We start from the raw sequence: 16514 nt of genomic DNA on the forward strand, positions 1-16514 counted from the left end.
ATAGTGTTACAAAAGTTAACTTATTCGGAAATATATCTAAATCATAATATTGTAGACATAAATACTCCTGCATTAAGTAAGAGACTTTGCCAAAACCATATTCAACTCCCATCCTGGGAGTATGACATTTGAGCAATCCACACTTGAGGAAAGTCTCTTCCGGAAATACATACAACCAAACAAAAACTTGCATGCCCTACAGAAGTCGATCCTCTGGGTTATTTTTTGTCGAATTTAACAATGTCCCGTGGAAGTAGCGCGGGATTTGATAGGCATATAACAATATTTTCACCTGAAGGAAGGCTATATCAAGTCGGTAAGTACTGTGCATTAACGTTTCACGCCATGATGAAGTGTAACTTGTCTCTCTTGCCGCTGTGTTGTGAATCCACTTTTGCTGTATCATTCACATGGCCGTCCTGCTGTAATATGTGTATGTATTGTACTTGTCGTCTGTAGACGTCTACTGACGCCAGGCCTGAACAACGAGTTATATACTTTAGGTTACACAGCTTACCATTATGTATGGAAAAGGTGATAACACCATATGCGTTTCTGAGGGCAATTAGACAATAATACCTGTTAAACCATTAGTACAATGAACATAACTGTCGCTGTAACTATTAGTAGTAGTACTACAACATGCAACAATACATGTATGTAATTGTAACAACACTCTGAACTGAAACTTAAGTTTCATACATATGGTGTAACATTAATACACTAGTGGGCTTGCGAGGGTGTGTGTGTTTATTTCAAGATATTGTTGTGTAATTTTTTATTGGATGGAATTTACCATAAATAATACTAACAATACATTTATGTGAACTTTTCTCAGTTTATACTGAATTTATTTATAAGTTTGATTTACCAAGATTTTGTGAAACTTAGTGGTGATGTTATCTCTCATTGCCTCACTATGGAATCAAAGAAATTATTAGAATTATCATGTCATGTCAGTACATCAAATTAGTAAAAAATATTATATTTATCATTCATAAAAATCTTCAGACCCTAGAAGTTCTGCTCCTCAGATGTATATTGCAGATAGTGGATTTTGTACACTTAATTTTCCTGGTTATGTTTTTTTTTAATGCCGTGTTGATACTGTGTTGTTCTTTTCAGAGTATGCCTTCAAAGCCATAAACCAAGGAGGTCTTACCTCAGTTGCTATCAGAGGAATTGACTGTGCAGTAGTAGTAACACAGAAGAAGGTTCCAGTGAGTAAACAGAAATTGAAATAGATGTTGAATATACATAAATTAAGTATACCAAATCTACCACAGTATTTTTTGTTATAAGGGTAAAATGTACCAGATTTCCCGTCATTTCACCAAGGTTCCCCACCAAAATTACGGTACAATGTGTTGGAAACTATGCCAGGTTTACCAGATTTTTTCCATTCAGTTACCGTGGTTCCCAATCTTAGCAAAAACACTGTACCATTAACTGCTTTACAGTAATTATGATTGTGGTAACGATGTATGGAAAAAAAATGCATGCTTACCAAAATGTCCATAAACAGGTTGGTCTATCTACATAGATCACAGTGTGCAATCTGAATGAGTTCAGACACTGACCCTTGACCTGTGTCAGTAAAACAGACTTGCATTGTGTACAGTTTACTGTGATGATAGCAGTTGTTGTTAGAAACACTTTACTGAAACTTAGTCATCATGATTACGTACATTGCAGTGAATTAGACATTGAGATATTCATAGACGAAGGATTTCAGTTGTTGTAATCAAATGTCTGTGTTTGTTACAGGACAAATTAATAGATTCCAATACAGTGACACATCTATACCATGTCACAGAAAAAATAGGATGTGTAATGACAGGACTTGTGGGTAAGTTCATTCAACAATTGTATTCATGATCAAACAATTGGATACTATTCTCCAATATCTCTCTTTGTTTAGCCAAGGAAAATGTGAGTGGCCTAAAGAGCCTTTGTCAGTACAAGTCACTAGACGAGTAGTGACAAACCTTTTTGGGCTGCGAGTATTTTCTGGCTGAATGAAGTAAAATATTCAGGAATAATATAATTATACACCCTCAAGCATAATTTGTGTAAAATCTGGAAAAATAATGGCAGTATGGAGCGTTTTTGACTCATATTTTGAGCACCAATGATGCAGAACAACCAGGGTGGGTAATACTTGTTTTCTGTTCAAAGGCAAGAAACTGGTTTTTGCATGGTATTATTAAAAATGAAAACAGTATCAATCTACATTTTTATTGGATAGTGTTCTTCACAAAAGGAGCAGATTTTTGTGTGAATAAACCTGATACAAATGTATGAACAATTGAAGATGGCAGTCTTTTGCAGTACAGTGCGAACTGTTCGAATAACATGGTGTATGTTTCATTACAGCTGATAGTAAGTCACAAGTTCTGCGTGCCCGGTATGAAGCAGCCAATTGGAAATACAAGTACGGATATGACATTCCTGTAGATATGCTATGCAAGAGAATAGCAGACATTTCACAAGTTTATACTCAGAATGCAGAAATGAGGCCATTAGGATGCAGTAAGTATAAGCATGTAGCAACAGGTTTTACGTGAGTACTGGAAGGGAGTTACAGAATTCTGTATTGTACATTTAGCTTGACCTGTTAACCATGTGGAGGTTTGTACAACTTCCTTCCAGTATATCATACCGTCCTCCATTTCTTTTCACACTGGTTTCCTCTCTGCAAATTTCAGCCGCATCCTTGCTTTTCTCAAAGCATTTCTCCTTTCTGTAAAATTTTCTAACTCCTTCACAATTTATACTATGAAGATACAAGAAACAGGAATCAATTTTATGTGTTCAGAGTTGTTTCAGAAGAAGAAAAGTCTCTTGGGCAAACAGTAAATTTAGCTAGCTATGTCAGTGTAATACCTGTCAGTTTGGTTGAAATAATGACATTATGCAGTCCCAAATTGAGTTCAACATGTCAGAGTACATGCACATAACACACATCAAATTGCAGTGTCCATAAAGGTTTCATGAGCAACAAACTAACAAGTTGCAGCTTTCTTGTAGGGCGCCCTCAATGTTCAGACTCCATAAACTTTTATAGAGTGCCCCCATTGTACAGACTCCATAAACTTTTGTTTGATTAATATGATTTATCTTACAACAGGTATGATACTGCTTTCCATGGATGATGAGTTTGGCCCACAGCTCTACAAGACTGACCCTGCAGGTTACTACTGTGGTTACAAAGCAACCAGTGTAGGAGTCAAACAAACTGAAGCCAATAGCTTCTTAGAAAAGAAGATCAAGAAAAAACAGGAGTGGACATTTGAGCACACGATACAGGTAACTTTTAGGTTTACCATTTAAGTGTTATATTGAGATATATCAGTAAACCTGTCAAAACTGACACACAAAAAAATCTTGTAGCTCCACTCCTCATGTGGGAGTCAGTATAATAGGTAATGAAAAACACGAAATGACCTTAATAACATACTTTTCCAGATTTCCTGAAAACTTTCTGAAATCACCCTAAATCTGTAAATTTCCTCTGAAATCAAAATCTTTAAAGTTTTGTCGTTACGTTGTTCAAGAAAACTCATTCGTCATTAAAATCAAGAAGAATAGTGTCACCGTGTAATAATTTTGAATGACGACCTCACAAATAATCTCAAAAGTTACCCATGTTACTGTGCTAAAATCGTAGATTCACATTTTCATTGAAAGACATGATTGTGAACTGTCAAAATTTCTATAATGATTTGAAAACACTGCACCAGAAACAAGCATTCATATTACAAGTTTGATTTTCAAACAAATTTGTCCTCAATATTCTCTGTTAGTATTTATTGATAGAGAGAGTGCCCAACACTATTGATTATCATGTGTGTAAATACCATGCTGCTAAAGAAGTCAACAAATGTAGCTTGAGAAAATGCAATCTAGGTCTTTTCACCTGTTCATTTTTTTTAAGGTGACTGACTGATTGGTACACTTTCTGTTTCAGACTGCCATTACATGTCTTTCAACTGTATTATCAGCCGACTTCAAACCATCAGAAATTGAAGTTGGCATTGTCACTGCAGAAAATCCCAAATTCAGGTAAGTGTGCTTGCCTTGTTTTCTTTCAAGTCAAATTGTGCAAATTAATCTTTGGTTTCACTACCCGTAGAACATCCATGACTTTAAAGAGACACAATGGCTTAACATGATAAAAATTTTACTTTGTTTGTGAAATACTGTAATTTTGTCATAAAAAGTACATTGCCCAATATCAAATTAAAGTGGTATTTAGCATGTAAGATTTTACCCTCAACAACGACAACAGCAGCAACAACAAAATAATGTCTTTCGTTAGAGAGCATACACCCTATACTAACACTGTACTGAAATGTAGAGATGTGTTTGTCTGAGGTACTGCTCATTGGCCAACAATTGACTACACCTTGGTAATTTATGTCTCATCTTAGTTTTGACTTTGATTAGTTAATTTGGTAGATTTATTGATTAATGTTACTGTGTTTGATTTGATTTGATTTGTACAGGATACTGACAGAGTCTGACATTGATGTCCACCTTGTAGCTATTGCAGAGAAAGATTAACGCAACGTATCAACTCTTAGCTCACCGTGAAATTTAATTTAAATAACTTTCCTAGTGGTTCACAACAAAATACTTATTTGCTTTCTTCTTTCAACCTTACATGTATAATGACCCCCAGTATAAAACTTTTTATCATCCAAATATGAGAAACACAGTGTCAGGACTCATGCATATGTTGATTTTTGTCAACTGTTCTAGTTAAGTCTGCATTCCTCTTTCCATTCTAATAAAGGACACATAAAAGTGGATAATCTCCACATGTATTACTACAGGTATATGATGTCTATGAAGTACTGTTGTTACTTACCAGTAATAATGTAACCAATGTCAAAGAATATTTTAGACAATGTCTGTAGTTTCTTGTGACTTAGCATCCTGATTTGGTAATAAAATATCATTTTGATCACAACCATGTACGTATATTTTGTATACTTTATTACTCAAACTTTGAAAATTGTTGACATGGTTTAACTCTGCTGTAAGTAGTCACTGATGATATAGAACTCCCAACAGAAAACAGATAAGTTGCAGTTTGCTAGATAATACTCAGGTATAAGGAAATGAATCAGAATTCCTAGTTGTGTTACTATTGATCATTAAAAGTGATTACATGGCGAGAGGGCTGCATATTGTGTCTTTGTTAGCATTGCCACTCCTGGACATGAAATGGAAAGTCACTCGTTCCCCCATAATACCTTGAGAAAGCTTTTTAATCCTGAGATGTCAACCAAGAAGTAGGTCTTATTTAGTGTGTATAAATTATTCAGGTTGTATACATCTATCAGTTTTATTATGGTTTTCTGTGACATGGTTTGAAAGTAATCATGATGGTTAAGCAAGCACGGGATGCCTCCTCTGATTACGTCAGCCTCACATTTTGTCTACAATTATTATCTAACTTGACTTCAACTGTAGTAGTTCTATTCATTTCTGTTACTTATTGGTTTTGCATGGTAATAGTTACTAATGTTGGGAGATGCTGAACATGAAAACAACAGTGTGCAAAACTTCACTTTTGGGTAATTTTCTGTGCTCCAAGAAAATACATGAAATTGATATCACAGAATACTCAGTGAATATAAATGGATACTCTCAATAATAGAGTAGAAATGCATGTACCCAATACATGATTGAATTAGCTTTTTATGACCTTTTACTCGCCCTCAACGGTCAAATTTGCTAAACTATGAGCAGCATTGTTTAGAGTTGCATTGGTCTCAGTTCATATTCAACTTGATCTACTGTAATACCTGAACCCATGCCTGATTTAAGTGAAATTTTCGAGAGCTGTCTTGTTTTTCCACGCTATTTTCTTTTTATACATTGTGGGCATCAGATGTGACACAATTTAAACACCAGTTCAATACAGTCATGTTTCAGTTTCTGTAGTTCTTGGCCCCCATCTAGACTGACAGATCAGCCGTTGTGGGCGCTGTCTAATCTCCCGTTCGTCATTACAGTCTAGGCCCCACCAAACTATTATACAGCTTAACCTGTGTGGATGCCAGGGATTCAATCCTAAGTTCTGACAAGTTCTTAAGTTCTCTTAGCATTATCCATGGAGCCATAAAGATTACATGTACATATAATTGGATCAGTCTTTTGTTCCGGATCAACATTTCTTCTGTAGCTCTGCCAGGCAACTGTTTTTCACACCGATATTGCAAGCCTAATGTGAACTTGGCCTTCAAAGTCTGTTTGTAAATATCGATCTACTCTACTAATGGAATCTATTCTTGATTTTTCGCTATACAAAATGTACGTGATACAGAAAAGAATTCAGAAGAGATCGAAATGAAATTTACAAACATATCTCTGTAGGTTGTTCCAATCTCGTGTATTGTTTGATATAAATGACATTCCAGGAAAGTCAAGTCCATTGTAAAGTATGTTCATTGTTATGTGAAGTTTTCTAACACTGTGCTAATAATGTCGCTCTTGAAATAGTATTGGTTGTGATTCACTGGTAGGAAAGTCTATACAGAGATCGAAATGTCTACAACCATTTGTTTGTAGGCTACTAAAACATGTTAAAATGGCCTGTTGGAAATGTGGACTTTTTTACCTGCTGTGCGCCCTCAACGTCAATATATACTGAACTTTTAGCGTCGTTTGCTCTTCGTAGATGTCCAGTTTGGTATTACAGTTGTAAAATGGACAATTACCATTTTTTCATTATTTCAAATTAAAATCTATTGTACTTCTAATCGTGATTTATCAGTGGCTTGGACAAGTTCGGTTTAAAACTAGTTGTCTGATATATTGAGCTATATAAAAAGTTAGTCCTGAATAAGAGAATAATCCCTGCACACGAGCAGTAATCTGAGAATTGAGAATTGAATTCCCAGATAATAGAAGGCGAACGATAATATTGGCCAAAGTTTTAGACAAGTCTTGACCTAGAAACCAACCGTGAACGACGTACTATTTCGAAATTACACAATACACCCTACACAGATTTAGTACACTCACTCTATCATTATCAATCATCTGTCATTGTTGGCAAAAAGACACACCTTCATTGTTCCTGTATAATAACTATGATGTTGAAGATGAAATTGTTGTCACATTAGTAAATGGACTGATATAGAAGGGAACGGATTTAATTGTTTACACCTGAAACCAAGTGACATGAAACACTTACACAACACTGTCAACGAAAACGACGAAATGCAATCCCATGCCAAAAAAGTTATCGACAAATGAGCTTGCAAACACTCGTTGTAAGTTTGTCTGTTCATACTTTTTATTAAATCACGTGCACATAATCATTTGAGCTGTCACTATTGGCAGGGGGGCGGGGTTGATGGCCACGTTCTCAGCCAGGAAGCGATTATGTCAATTTTAGCGATTGATAATGACCAATGGCATGTATATACACTTGGTTTGATTAAAGCAATTTAAGCTTTGAATAACAGATACATTATATTCTTATTGCCATTTGGGTGCAACCATAGCTATGGCAGTACAACTTACATGTTTCACATGGGCGGGCATAATAAATATTTTTTACAGGGGGGGGGGGATATCTCAGTCGTTTTTGTAGGGGTCACCAAAAAGTACACTCTATGATGCAAGTCCACTCCCCCCCCCCCCTGTTAAAAATGTGAGTCCCTAAATACATCCGGCGATCGCGACAGCGGCGATCTAGCAAGTACTAAAAGTCAAAGTCATACCATTTAACACAGGTACATGTAATAAATATAGACAGAAAGAGAGAACATATCGCATAGTTCTGCGGATTAATTCAAATTGTCTAGTCCTTTGGTTTTATGCTTCATTGCCAGTTCTGTCCATCGGTTTTATTGCGCAGAACTTTAACAGTTATTTCGTAAATCCTATTTACTTTGATTCTTAGGTTATTAGTTACTAAATAGAACGTAAACATTCGCGACCTTCTTTACCCACACTTAAATTAGGATGACCTTATAGCATAGACCCTACACGAAATAGTTTAGCACTTCAGAACGTACGGCCATACCTTGTATTCTATAATCAGTGTTACGAGAATAATGGAAGGACCGAAAAAAACCCAGCACGGGGTTGTCCCCAGTGGGTTGTCAGTAATTATCGCTATTGAATTTATCTCTCCTTTTATCTATTCTTATTTTCGATAAGTAAATTCGAAGCGCGAACACTCTTTTCAAATGAACTGAAGATATTACATGTAACTGTGAAAGATATTAATCGACAACCATGTCAATGTCTGAGTGATAACTCATTCTGCATTGTAAATTTTCATTGTAAATATATATATATATATATATATATATATATATATATATATATATATATATATATATATATATATATATACATACTAAGTTTCACGTTGCAGTTCTATCCAGGGATCGTATACAACTTAGCTAAGACTAATGTAGGTAAAGTAATACATGTAATTTCCGACAACATAGTGCAGTCTGGTAACATCTTCAATTATTAAGTTAGAGTCTGTAGATTGTTCAGCACAGAGTACGTAAGACATGTCTACATACGCCAGTCAGGCAGTCAGTCAGTCAGTGTACTGCTAGCGCACTGCCTGTGTCGTGTATACCAACAGCCACTCTATCATTGTCGGCATGATTTACAGATATGTGCATCAAGTATGTTCAAATGTTCAATTTACTGTAAAGTTTGACAGGCGATAGTTTGACTTTAATCGACTTCCTTCTCTTTCAGTTTATTTTTCTTTGGATTCATTCAGCCTTGAACCGACATTAATCAATAGTTCTTGTTTGAACGAGAAAAGGTTTCGCTCTCTGACCTCTTTTACTGCCCTTTTGGTTTGATCGACTCCTCCCAGGTCAGATACGCTGTATAAATGTATCATAATTTCTATACATGCCAAGAGAGTGGTGTACATTGTTTGGTTCGTTCCCGATGACATTCAAGCTTTGAAATGAACCAGACTTGTACACGTACGACGTGTACTTATATTACCTCCCATATCACTACCATGTATAAACACTTTCGGAATGCCATGTTTCAGGTTCGTGTGCGTGCTAACAAAGGAAAAGTCCTTGAAAATAAATCTATCGTATTACAATTTTTGTCAAGCCTTATCGCCGCAGGTTTGTATTTCACACTGGGTGTAGTTTTGTATGTTTCGTGTCACCCATCTTATCTTCATCACGTACGTGGTTATAATACTTCACATTATATCGTGCACCACACCCCCACCGCATAATGGTTTAACCAGATCTTAATGCTTTCTAAACAATACACCTGTCTCGCTGTCGAAACCAAGGTAACCAATGAATGCTATACATATTAATGAGGTCCATTCTACACTGTGGTGGTTTCGGAGACTGAACAGTGGTCGGACAACACCTGTTGCATCGGATCCCCGTCTGGAATCAAGAGACCGTCCGACATGGCTGCACCAGTTTTGGACGAAAGGTAGGACATGACAACGATATTAGCTAGCTACGTTAAGGTGTTGTCGACGACATAAAATGTGTAGTTTAACCAAAAAAACACGAGGCAATTAGTACGTCTTTCAAACACGTTACGTTGTCTGCCGTGTCAGTGAATAGTGAAAACACAAAACAAAAGTACATATACATTGCGAGTCTTGCATTTTAATGGTTTGTTATAATTACACGTTATTACGATACTTTAATGCAAAGGGCTATCAGGAGACGCATAAATTTGATTCATACACAACTAGCCCATTTCGTCTGTTCAGACTGTCTGCGCTTTGAATGCGCCAACATCCAGCTTTATCTGAACAAGATACAACGCAAGACATTGTCGAGTTACCTTGATAGCTAAAACAACTTTTGGTGTGTATTTATCACCCTGTGTTTTAACCTCATCTATTATTTTGTCAAAAAAATAGCGCAATGGCGCATAATCTTTTGCTATGTGTACACATCTTAGAAGTGTAAATAATTTGGCATGACAAACCTACCTTTTCAATAAACTAACAGGTTGTTTCTGTTGCTGTCTTGTATTATATAACGGGATTGATTGTTAGTATTTAACCCACTGAGCTATTGATTTCGCCTGCGCACTGTTTTCTTGTTTGTCGCGTTCTCGACAGTTAGTAACACTTCATACAGCAGAGTTTTCATGATTGAACCTTCATGTCGTCACAAACTTCGGTTGACATGTCAGTTTATAACACTATGTAGATAACTCTGCCTCGCGAGAACATACAAGATATTGCGTACATTTATTGGTACGCTTGGTCATTTCGTGGAATATGAATATGTTCTCTATTCACATGCCATGCGAAGTTAAAATAAACAGACGGTGTATACCCAAAACAACTACATACTAACAGGTGAAAATTTGAACGTAGAAATGTCCATATAACATCATCAATCACAGAGTACACAGACACGGTAATGAAGCATTGGTGTAAAAGGTGTTATGAAAATAGATATACAATCGCAATCATGTATTTGTTTGCAAATTATTCATTTAATCACCTCAGTGTAAATTCCACGGTTGACTTCATGATACGCCTTACCACTGTATATGTACCATGTGATCTGTGGACTCTGTCTCTCTCGGCAACTGTACACAAGCCGTGTTATGTAGACATTTAGCTTCATGCCAAGTCTAAAGCTTTCTTTATGCGTGACAAGAGTTGTCGTCAACTTGAAAAGTGTATATTGACGTATCAAATCAAATCAGTGTTCATCGAATTACCTTGTATGCATTCACATTTTTGATTGCTTGGGGGCCATATCGAGAACTGCAGTGCGTTCTGCATTGTGGAGAACTTGGCCCGCGGATCCCGGGGTACGACCTTTGCTACACAAATACCCCAAATTCTTCACCAACCTCCATAAAACCTACATATACTTTGATGACTCCGGTCTTTGCTTTATTTGCCCGGGGAAAAAGTTGACAACAGAGCATTTGACGCTTGTGTCAAATGTCAGTTTGACCACAGCTTGTCCCATGATACTATGAATTGAATTTGTAATGCGACTACGTAGAAATCTCGGATCACTCATCATCGAACGTACTTATTTTCAAAATCAGATAATGGTACGAAACTGTATTTTGAGGTTTGTAATAATTTCAAAAAAAAATGTGTTTGGTGACCAAAGGGATAGTCATAAATCTCATACATATGTATGAATTCAAGGTACGAATTACATTATACGTAGTCCTATAAATACATAAATCGATCTATACTTCATTCGACGCTGTCCAGTAACAAGTGTCTAGAGATGTTTAGAGATATTTTAGACACTCGACCTATTAAAGTTTACCACACATCCACACCTACCTACATCTGACTCAACTAAAACACCAGTTTCATCTATAAAACGACAGTGTTGACAATCAGTACATTAAATGATCTCGTTCGAAAAGTAAACACATTTCACTGTCGTGGCTCGCAGAACTACGTGTTAAAATCTTTCAAATGTATTATTACATTCTTGTAAAAAGTTGGAGGGGTTTGTTTTGCTGCTGTACTGTATCGGCAGCGATCAGTAGATGTATGGTCTAGGTTGGTGTACATACAACTTACAAGTCACGGAGATATATGCCGACGATATTTCACATTCGGAATGAATGACCACTGGATTAATATAATTTATATAATGTGCTATGCAAGGAGTGTAATTAATCGCCAAAGGTGCACATGTCACTCCAACTGGGGATCTTCAGACATACACAATTATATAAAAAAAACAAGGTAAATAACATTGCGTCATATTCACTGTGTTCACTGTGTCTCGACAGTGCAAACACATTGAACCTACACAGAGCAATTTTCTAACCAGTTTACGCGTTGCTAGGAGAAACGAATAATGCTGAATGGCAACCTTTTGACCTACAGTTAGTCCCTGTTTACAAAGAACCCCACGATTACAGTCTAAAATAGCACTTTTTATGAAATTCTGTCCGTTGATCTTCGTTTATTAATGGACATGTTATTATAGATACATTAATCAAAGGATGTGCGTGTTAGGCTTTTGTGATATACAATTCTATGCACCTTTAGATCAATCAACCACACATTATCAGCTGATGGCCTATGGACCACACGCATGTGAGTTGCTAAAAATGCAGGGTATGAAATCTACAGGAGGCACGTACGTCTTTCAATATTACTGTGAACGTCACTTCCACAAATTAAATTTGTGTTCACTCTTTCTCTGTATAAAAAAAATAATGATAGAGAAATGAAAAAGTCCTAACTAAAATTCACATGATATTCAAAACTAATTAAGTTATTGAAATGAACACCGCAATTCAAAAGAAATTCCAGTTTGTAGATTTTTAGAATAATAAATTTGTATGCATGAATATCGTGTCGCAATGTTTACGCTCTGTAAACACCATGACCCCTTGCCGGCGTTTTAGCATTTCATCAATATTCTACCAATTCGTGTTCTTCATTTATAATACACAATGTTTAATGTCTGTCTTCTTTTTATGTATATCTAGCTGTTCGTGTTTTCGTGCTGTTGTATACTAGTAGTTCACACGTTTGTTTCATGCACGATATATACGATAAAAGGTGGGTTCGTGACATATGAGTTTTTGATGTGACACTTAATGACCCAGACAAAATAACCCTAAATCTTTCAGTCAAATTGATAGACCTGACATGTACTGGCATTATAAATTCTGTGTCTGCTATTTGCTTACTAGGTTAGCCTACGGCAGTCTACCCAATTGGGTAGCTCATGGTTTGCCAGTAAGTGACGTGTGGTTGCCACAGACAACGATGGTTAATGGCGTACCGGCTAAATATACAACACCGGTAAGAACTCGATTTCAGTGGCAGTTTGAATATATGGTTTATATTCTTTTAAATTTATTTCATTTTTTTCCTTCAAATTGTATAAAATATCCCTTTATAACGTATAATACAATGTATTAATAACAAGACAATTTTACACAAAATTATGAAGTGTAAATACCGACGTTGTTTTATGATTTTATAATACCTTAATTTATTTAGTATCATTATTCTCTCCAATGTTTTTTACAACTCGTCATATTTCCAGTGTCAGAACATACACTGTACTGTACTGTGGGCATATTTCATTTCACCCTTCACTGTCACCTATTTCAGATGTTACCCCCTATCTACGCTGGCCGGGCCACCAAAGATACAGCGCCACGATTACTGGAACCAAGAATGAAGGCACATTCGCTGAAAGTACGATCGTTGGATGCAAGTCTTCCTTGGGAGGCGGAACCTAAAATGGAACCCCGTCAGTGGTCTGCATACAGTAAGTGTACAATTCAAGCGTTGCCTAGTATTAATAGCTCCTATTTGCATGCGATATAATAACGTTAAATTGATTGCAGTGTAATGCAGTGTTGTGTAGTGTTGCAACTGTGTTGTGTAATGTGAGACTCTATATTATAGATCGCTGATCATGGGTTATTGTGTAATGCTAGAATGTATTGGTTAATTGTAATGCCATCATGCCATTCAAATCTATCGCTCCATCTGAAGGTATCACCATGGTAACGCCAGAGGTCTGACTGGTATTGACCGAAAACTGTGTACCTCTGTATTGCCCCGTGTTCTGTCCCAATGTTTATAATATAACGGGTACCATTTAATGATTTAGATCAGATGGTTACATGTGTAGGACTTGTATATATATTTCTATAAGAGTGCTGTGACTTGTGTTACAATTCAAAGAAAGAAAGAAAGAAAGAAAGAAAGAAAGAAAGAAAGAAAGAAAGAAAGAAAGAAAGAAAGAAAGAAAGAAAGAAAGAAAGAAAGAAAGAAAGAAAGAAAGAAAGAAAGAAAGAAATGTTCCAATTGTAATTTATTGCATTGTAACTCAAGGTGAAATCTGTGTCAAGTGATGCAATGTCATGTCATGTCATGTCATGTCCTGTCTGTATTATATGTTTTCTACGTTTGTGTGTTCGTTTAATGACATTACAGATCCTCCAACGAAGACGCGAGATCTCGTCAAGTTGCCTCAAATGCTCACTAGTATGGAATACGAAGATGACGCGTGCAACGAAGGTATTGATGACGTACACGTGAAATGTTGTAGCGATTTATAGTAACACCAGGCGTTATGTAGTCACTAGTGCGTTGTCGTACCCCCACCCGCACCCCACCCCACCCCACCCGATACCACTGTGACCCCCTCCCCTTTATCTTATATTTTGTCCGTGGTGATTCAATGAGGCGTACACACAGCTCCCAATTCGCACGTCAACCCATTTTCGTACACACATCCAAGTACACACCTTCTCTTTGTTTGTATGTATGGTACTTAATAGTGTTTGCTATCTATTCTCTGGTGGCGCACCAGTCTTTTTAATTATTTTTTTTACATGACAAGCAGCTTTGGAAATAAGGTATATATTTCTATAAGAGTGCTGTGATAAAGAGTGTCAGCAAGTCCAAACTTTTAATTATTAATATTATGCATGACTACTAATGAATATAGCTTGTTGATTTCCCATACTACTAAAATTTAATAACCCGTTGATAATAAGATATTTGATGAGATTCCTATTGAGGTATAACGGGGTAAACATAATAATAAGCTTAATGGATTAATTCTCAAGGTCAGACCAGCATTATGATAAATTCATTAAAAAAATGGTAATATGATCGGTAGGCAATTAGAATATCATGATTGAAAACAAAGATGCAAAATGAGTATTTTTATATTATGCTATTCTTTATTTTGAAATATATTGAATGTATTTCAGCAGACATTACAGTAATTACAATTATTTGAAGAAAACATTCTCAAACATTATGCGTATGTAACAGTGCGTAGATAGACAGCCATGATGGCCTAGATTACGATATACATCTCTATAAATATTGTTTTTTATTACAGCTACGAATAACAGAGTGATTGAAGGTATCCACAGTGCTAGGTCGTATTCTGGAGGCTGGAGAAGTAACTGTTACAATCAGCACGCTAAGCAAGGCTTTAAATTCTGGCTGGAGGAAAAGAAACCATTCTCAAGTAAGGATATATCTGTACATGCTTCTTTCTCAATTTATCACATCATAATTATATTTTTTTATTATTGTGATTTGGAATATACAATGAACAATAGGCAATGTCATCGCATCATACTTGTTAGTTTACGCCATCTTTCACATTAATTTGTATACGTTACTCTTTATCTCGCTCTGTGGCCATGTAATGGGGAAGTCATTCTACATTTTAGTCGGTGAAAGTTTGTGTGGGATTTCTCCCCATGATATGATGACGTCTCTGCTAACTTATCATTTTTTGTTGTGTCATCCACAGAATCTTCAAAATACACGTTTGGATCCTATCGCACATTCCTGGGACTTGGCAATGCTCCACGTAATTAGATCAATACACAGAATGATGATACGTCATAGCTAGGACTATGGACATTATGATTTGTATTTAATAGACATCTCAGTGTGGTCACACACGTACACACATACAGATAGATGCATACATACATACATACATACATACATACATACATACATACATACATACATACACACATACACACACATAGCCACACACACACACACACACACACACACACACACACACACACACACACACACACACACACACACATACACACACAGTTTTTATACAAAGTTGCTGTATTTTTTTCTTACTGCCATCCCGAATACGTTCTTCTCACAACAACAATCCGACTTGCATACTTTATTTAATACAGTGTGACAAAACACTCCGATAAATATCAGTATTCCGTCCACTTCGTTCGACATATACAACTTTTAGCTATCACTAGAATTGATTACGTACACGTTGTGATACAGTTGTTAAGAGAATTATTAGCGGTACACGAATGGTAATTGTAATATTTTGTTGACACGAGTTTGAATTTACCGGTATTTAACTTATTAAAGTGCTGCAAAAGCTATAAGATCGGATAGTGTAGTCTGTAGACTTGATGGATGTGGTTCGTACTACAGATACAAAGAACGGGTCGCTTACAGTTCAATGTCATTAATTATCAATGATGGACTAAATTTACTAAGTTACGACTTGTTGAAAATTATACATGTATTATTGCAAAATGAGAGTGTAGAATTAATTGGAACACGTGCGTGTGTACACTTTATATAAGCTCGGTTTCTTGTATACATCCAGCATCATTACGACATTTCCGTTTTTTAAAAAGAAAATTCGTCCGGCCACGAACAAAATTGACTGTTTTTGACACAAATATAGCGTTGCCTAGATTGCTGAAACATGTTCGAATTTTGATATCGATAAAAACACTAAAAGCTGTTGTAGCGATTGAAATATGGATGGATATCCTGAGGACACTGCTAGACACTTTTTTAGGGAGAGTGTTATCGCTATTAATCTTTCCAATAAAAGGGTTTGACAATAAATCATATTTTACATTAACTTATTCGTACATTTTTGCCCCTATATTGGGATTTACGATTTTTGTAAAATTGTGATTTTTATGACTATATATAAATATAAAATCTGCAAGTTTTTATCAAT

At 36.1% G+C, this 16514-nt stretch overlaps 2 protein-coding genes across 3 annotated transcripts; both read left to right on the forward strand.

The window, feature by feature from the left end:
• The first annotated feature begins 187 nt into the window (after positions 1–187).
• Positions 188–5069, forward strand: LOC144450156 (proteasome subunit alpha type-6). The gene is made up of 7 exons (XM_078140732.1): positions 188–316; positions 1126–1220; positions 1768–1849; positions 2377–2532; positions 3131–3309; positions 3971–4065; positions 4509–5069. Exons 1-7 carry the CDS (start codon positions 241–243, stop codon positions 4564–4566), a joined length of 741 nt encoding a protein of 246 aa, XP_077996858.1. The 5' UTR covers positions 188–240; the 3' UTR covers positions 4567–5069.
• A 4285-nt stretch (positions 5070–9354) lies between these two features.
• LOC144453631 (uncharacterized) lies at positions 9355–15455 on the forward strand. Of its 2 annotated transcripts, XM_078144957.1 has the most exons (6): positions 9355–9465; positions 12691–12802; positions 13118–13277; positions 13952–14035; positions 14871–15002; positions 15294–15455. In XM_078144957.1, the coding sequence occupies exons 1-6, from the start codon at positions 9440–9442 to the stop codon at positions 15359–15361; spliced, it is 582 nt and encodes a 193-aa protein (XP_078001083.1). In that variant the 5' UTR covers positions 9355–9439; the 3' UTR covers positions 15362–15455. The 2 variants fall into 2 exon arrangements, with proteins under 2 accessions (XP_078001083.1, XP_078001084.1); XM_078144958.1 differs by lacking the exon at positions 13952–14035.
• The last annotated feature ends 1059 nt before the right edge of the window (positions 15456–16514 follow it).

This window comes from Glandiceps talaboti, chromosome 2 (assembly GCF_964340395.1).
Source record: "Glandiceps talaboti chromosome 2, keGlaTala1.1, whole genome shotgun sequence".
Taxonomy (NCBI): Eukaryota; Metazoa; Hemichordata; class Enteropneusta; family Spengelidae; genus Glandiceps; species Glandiceps talaboti.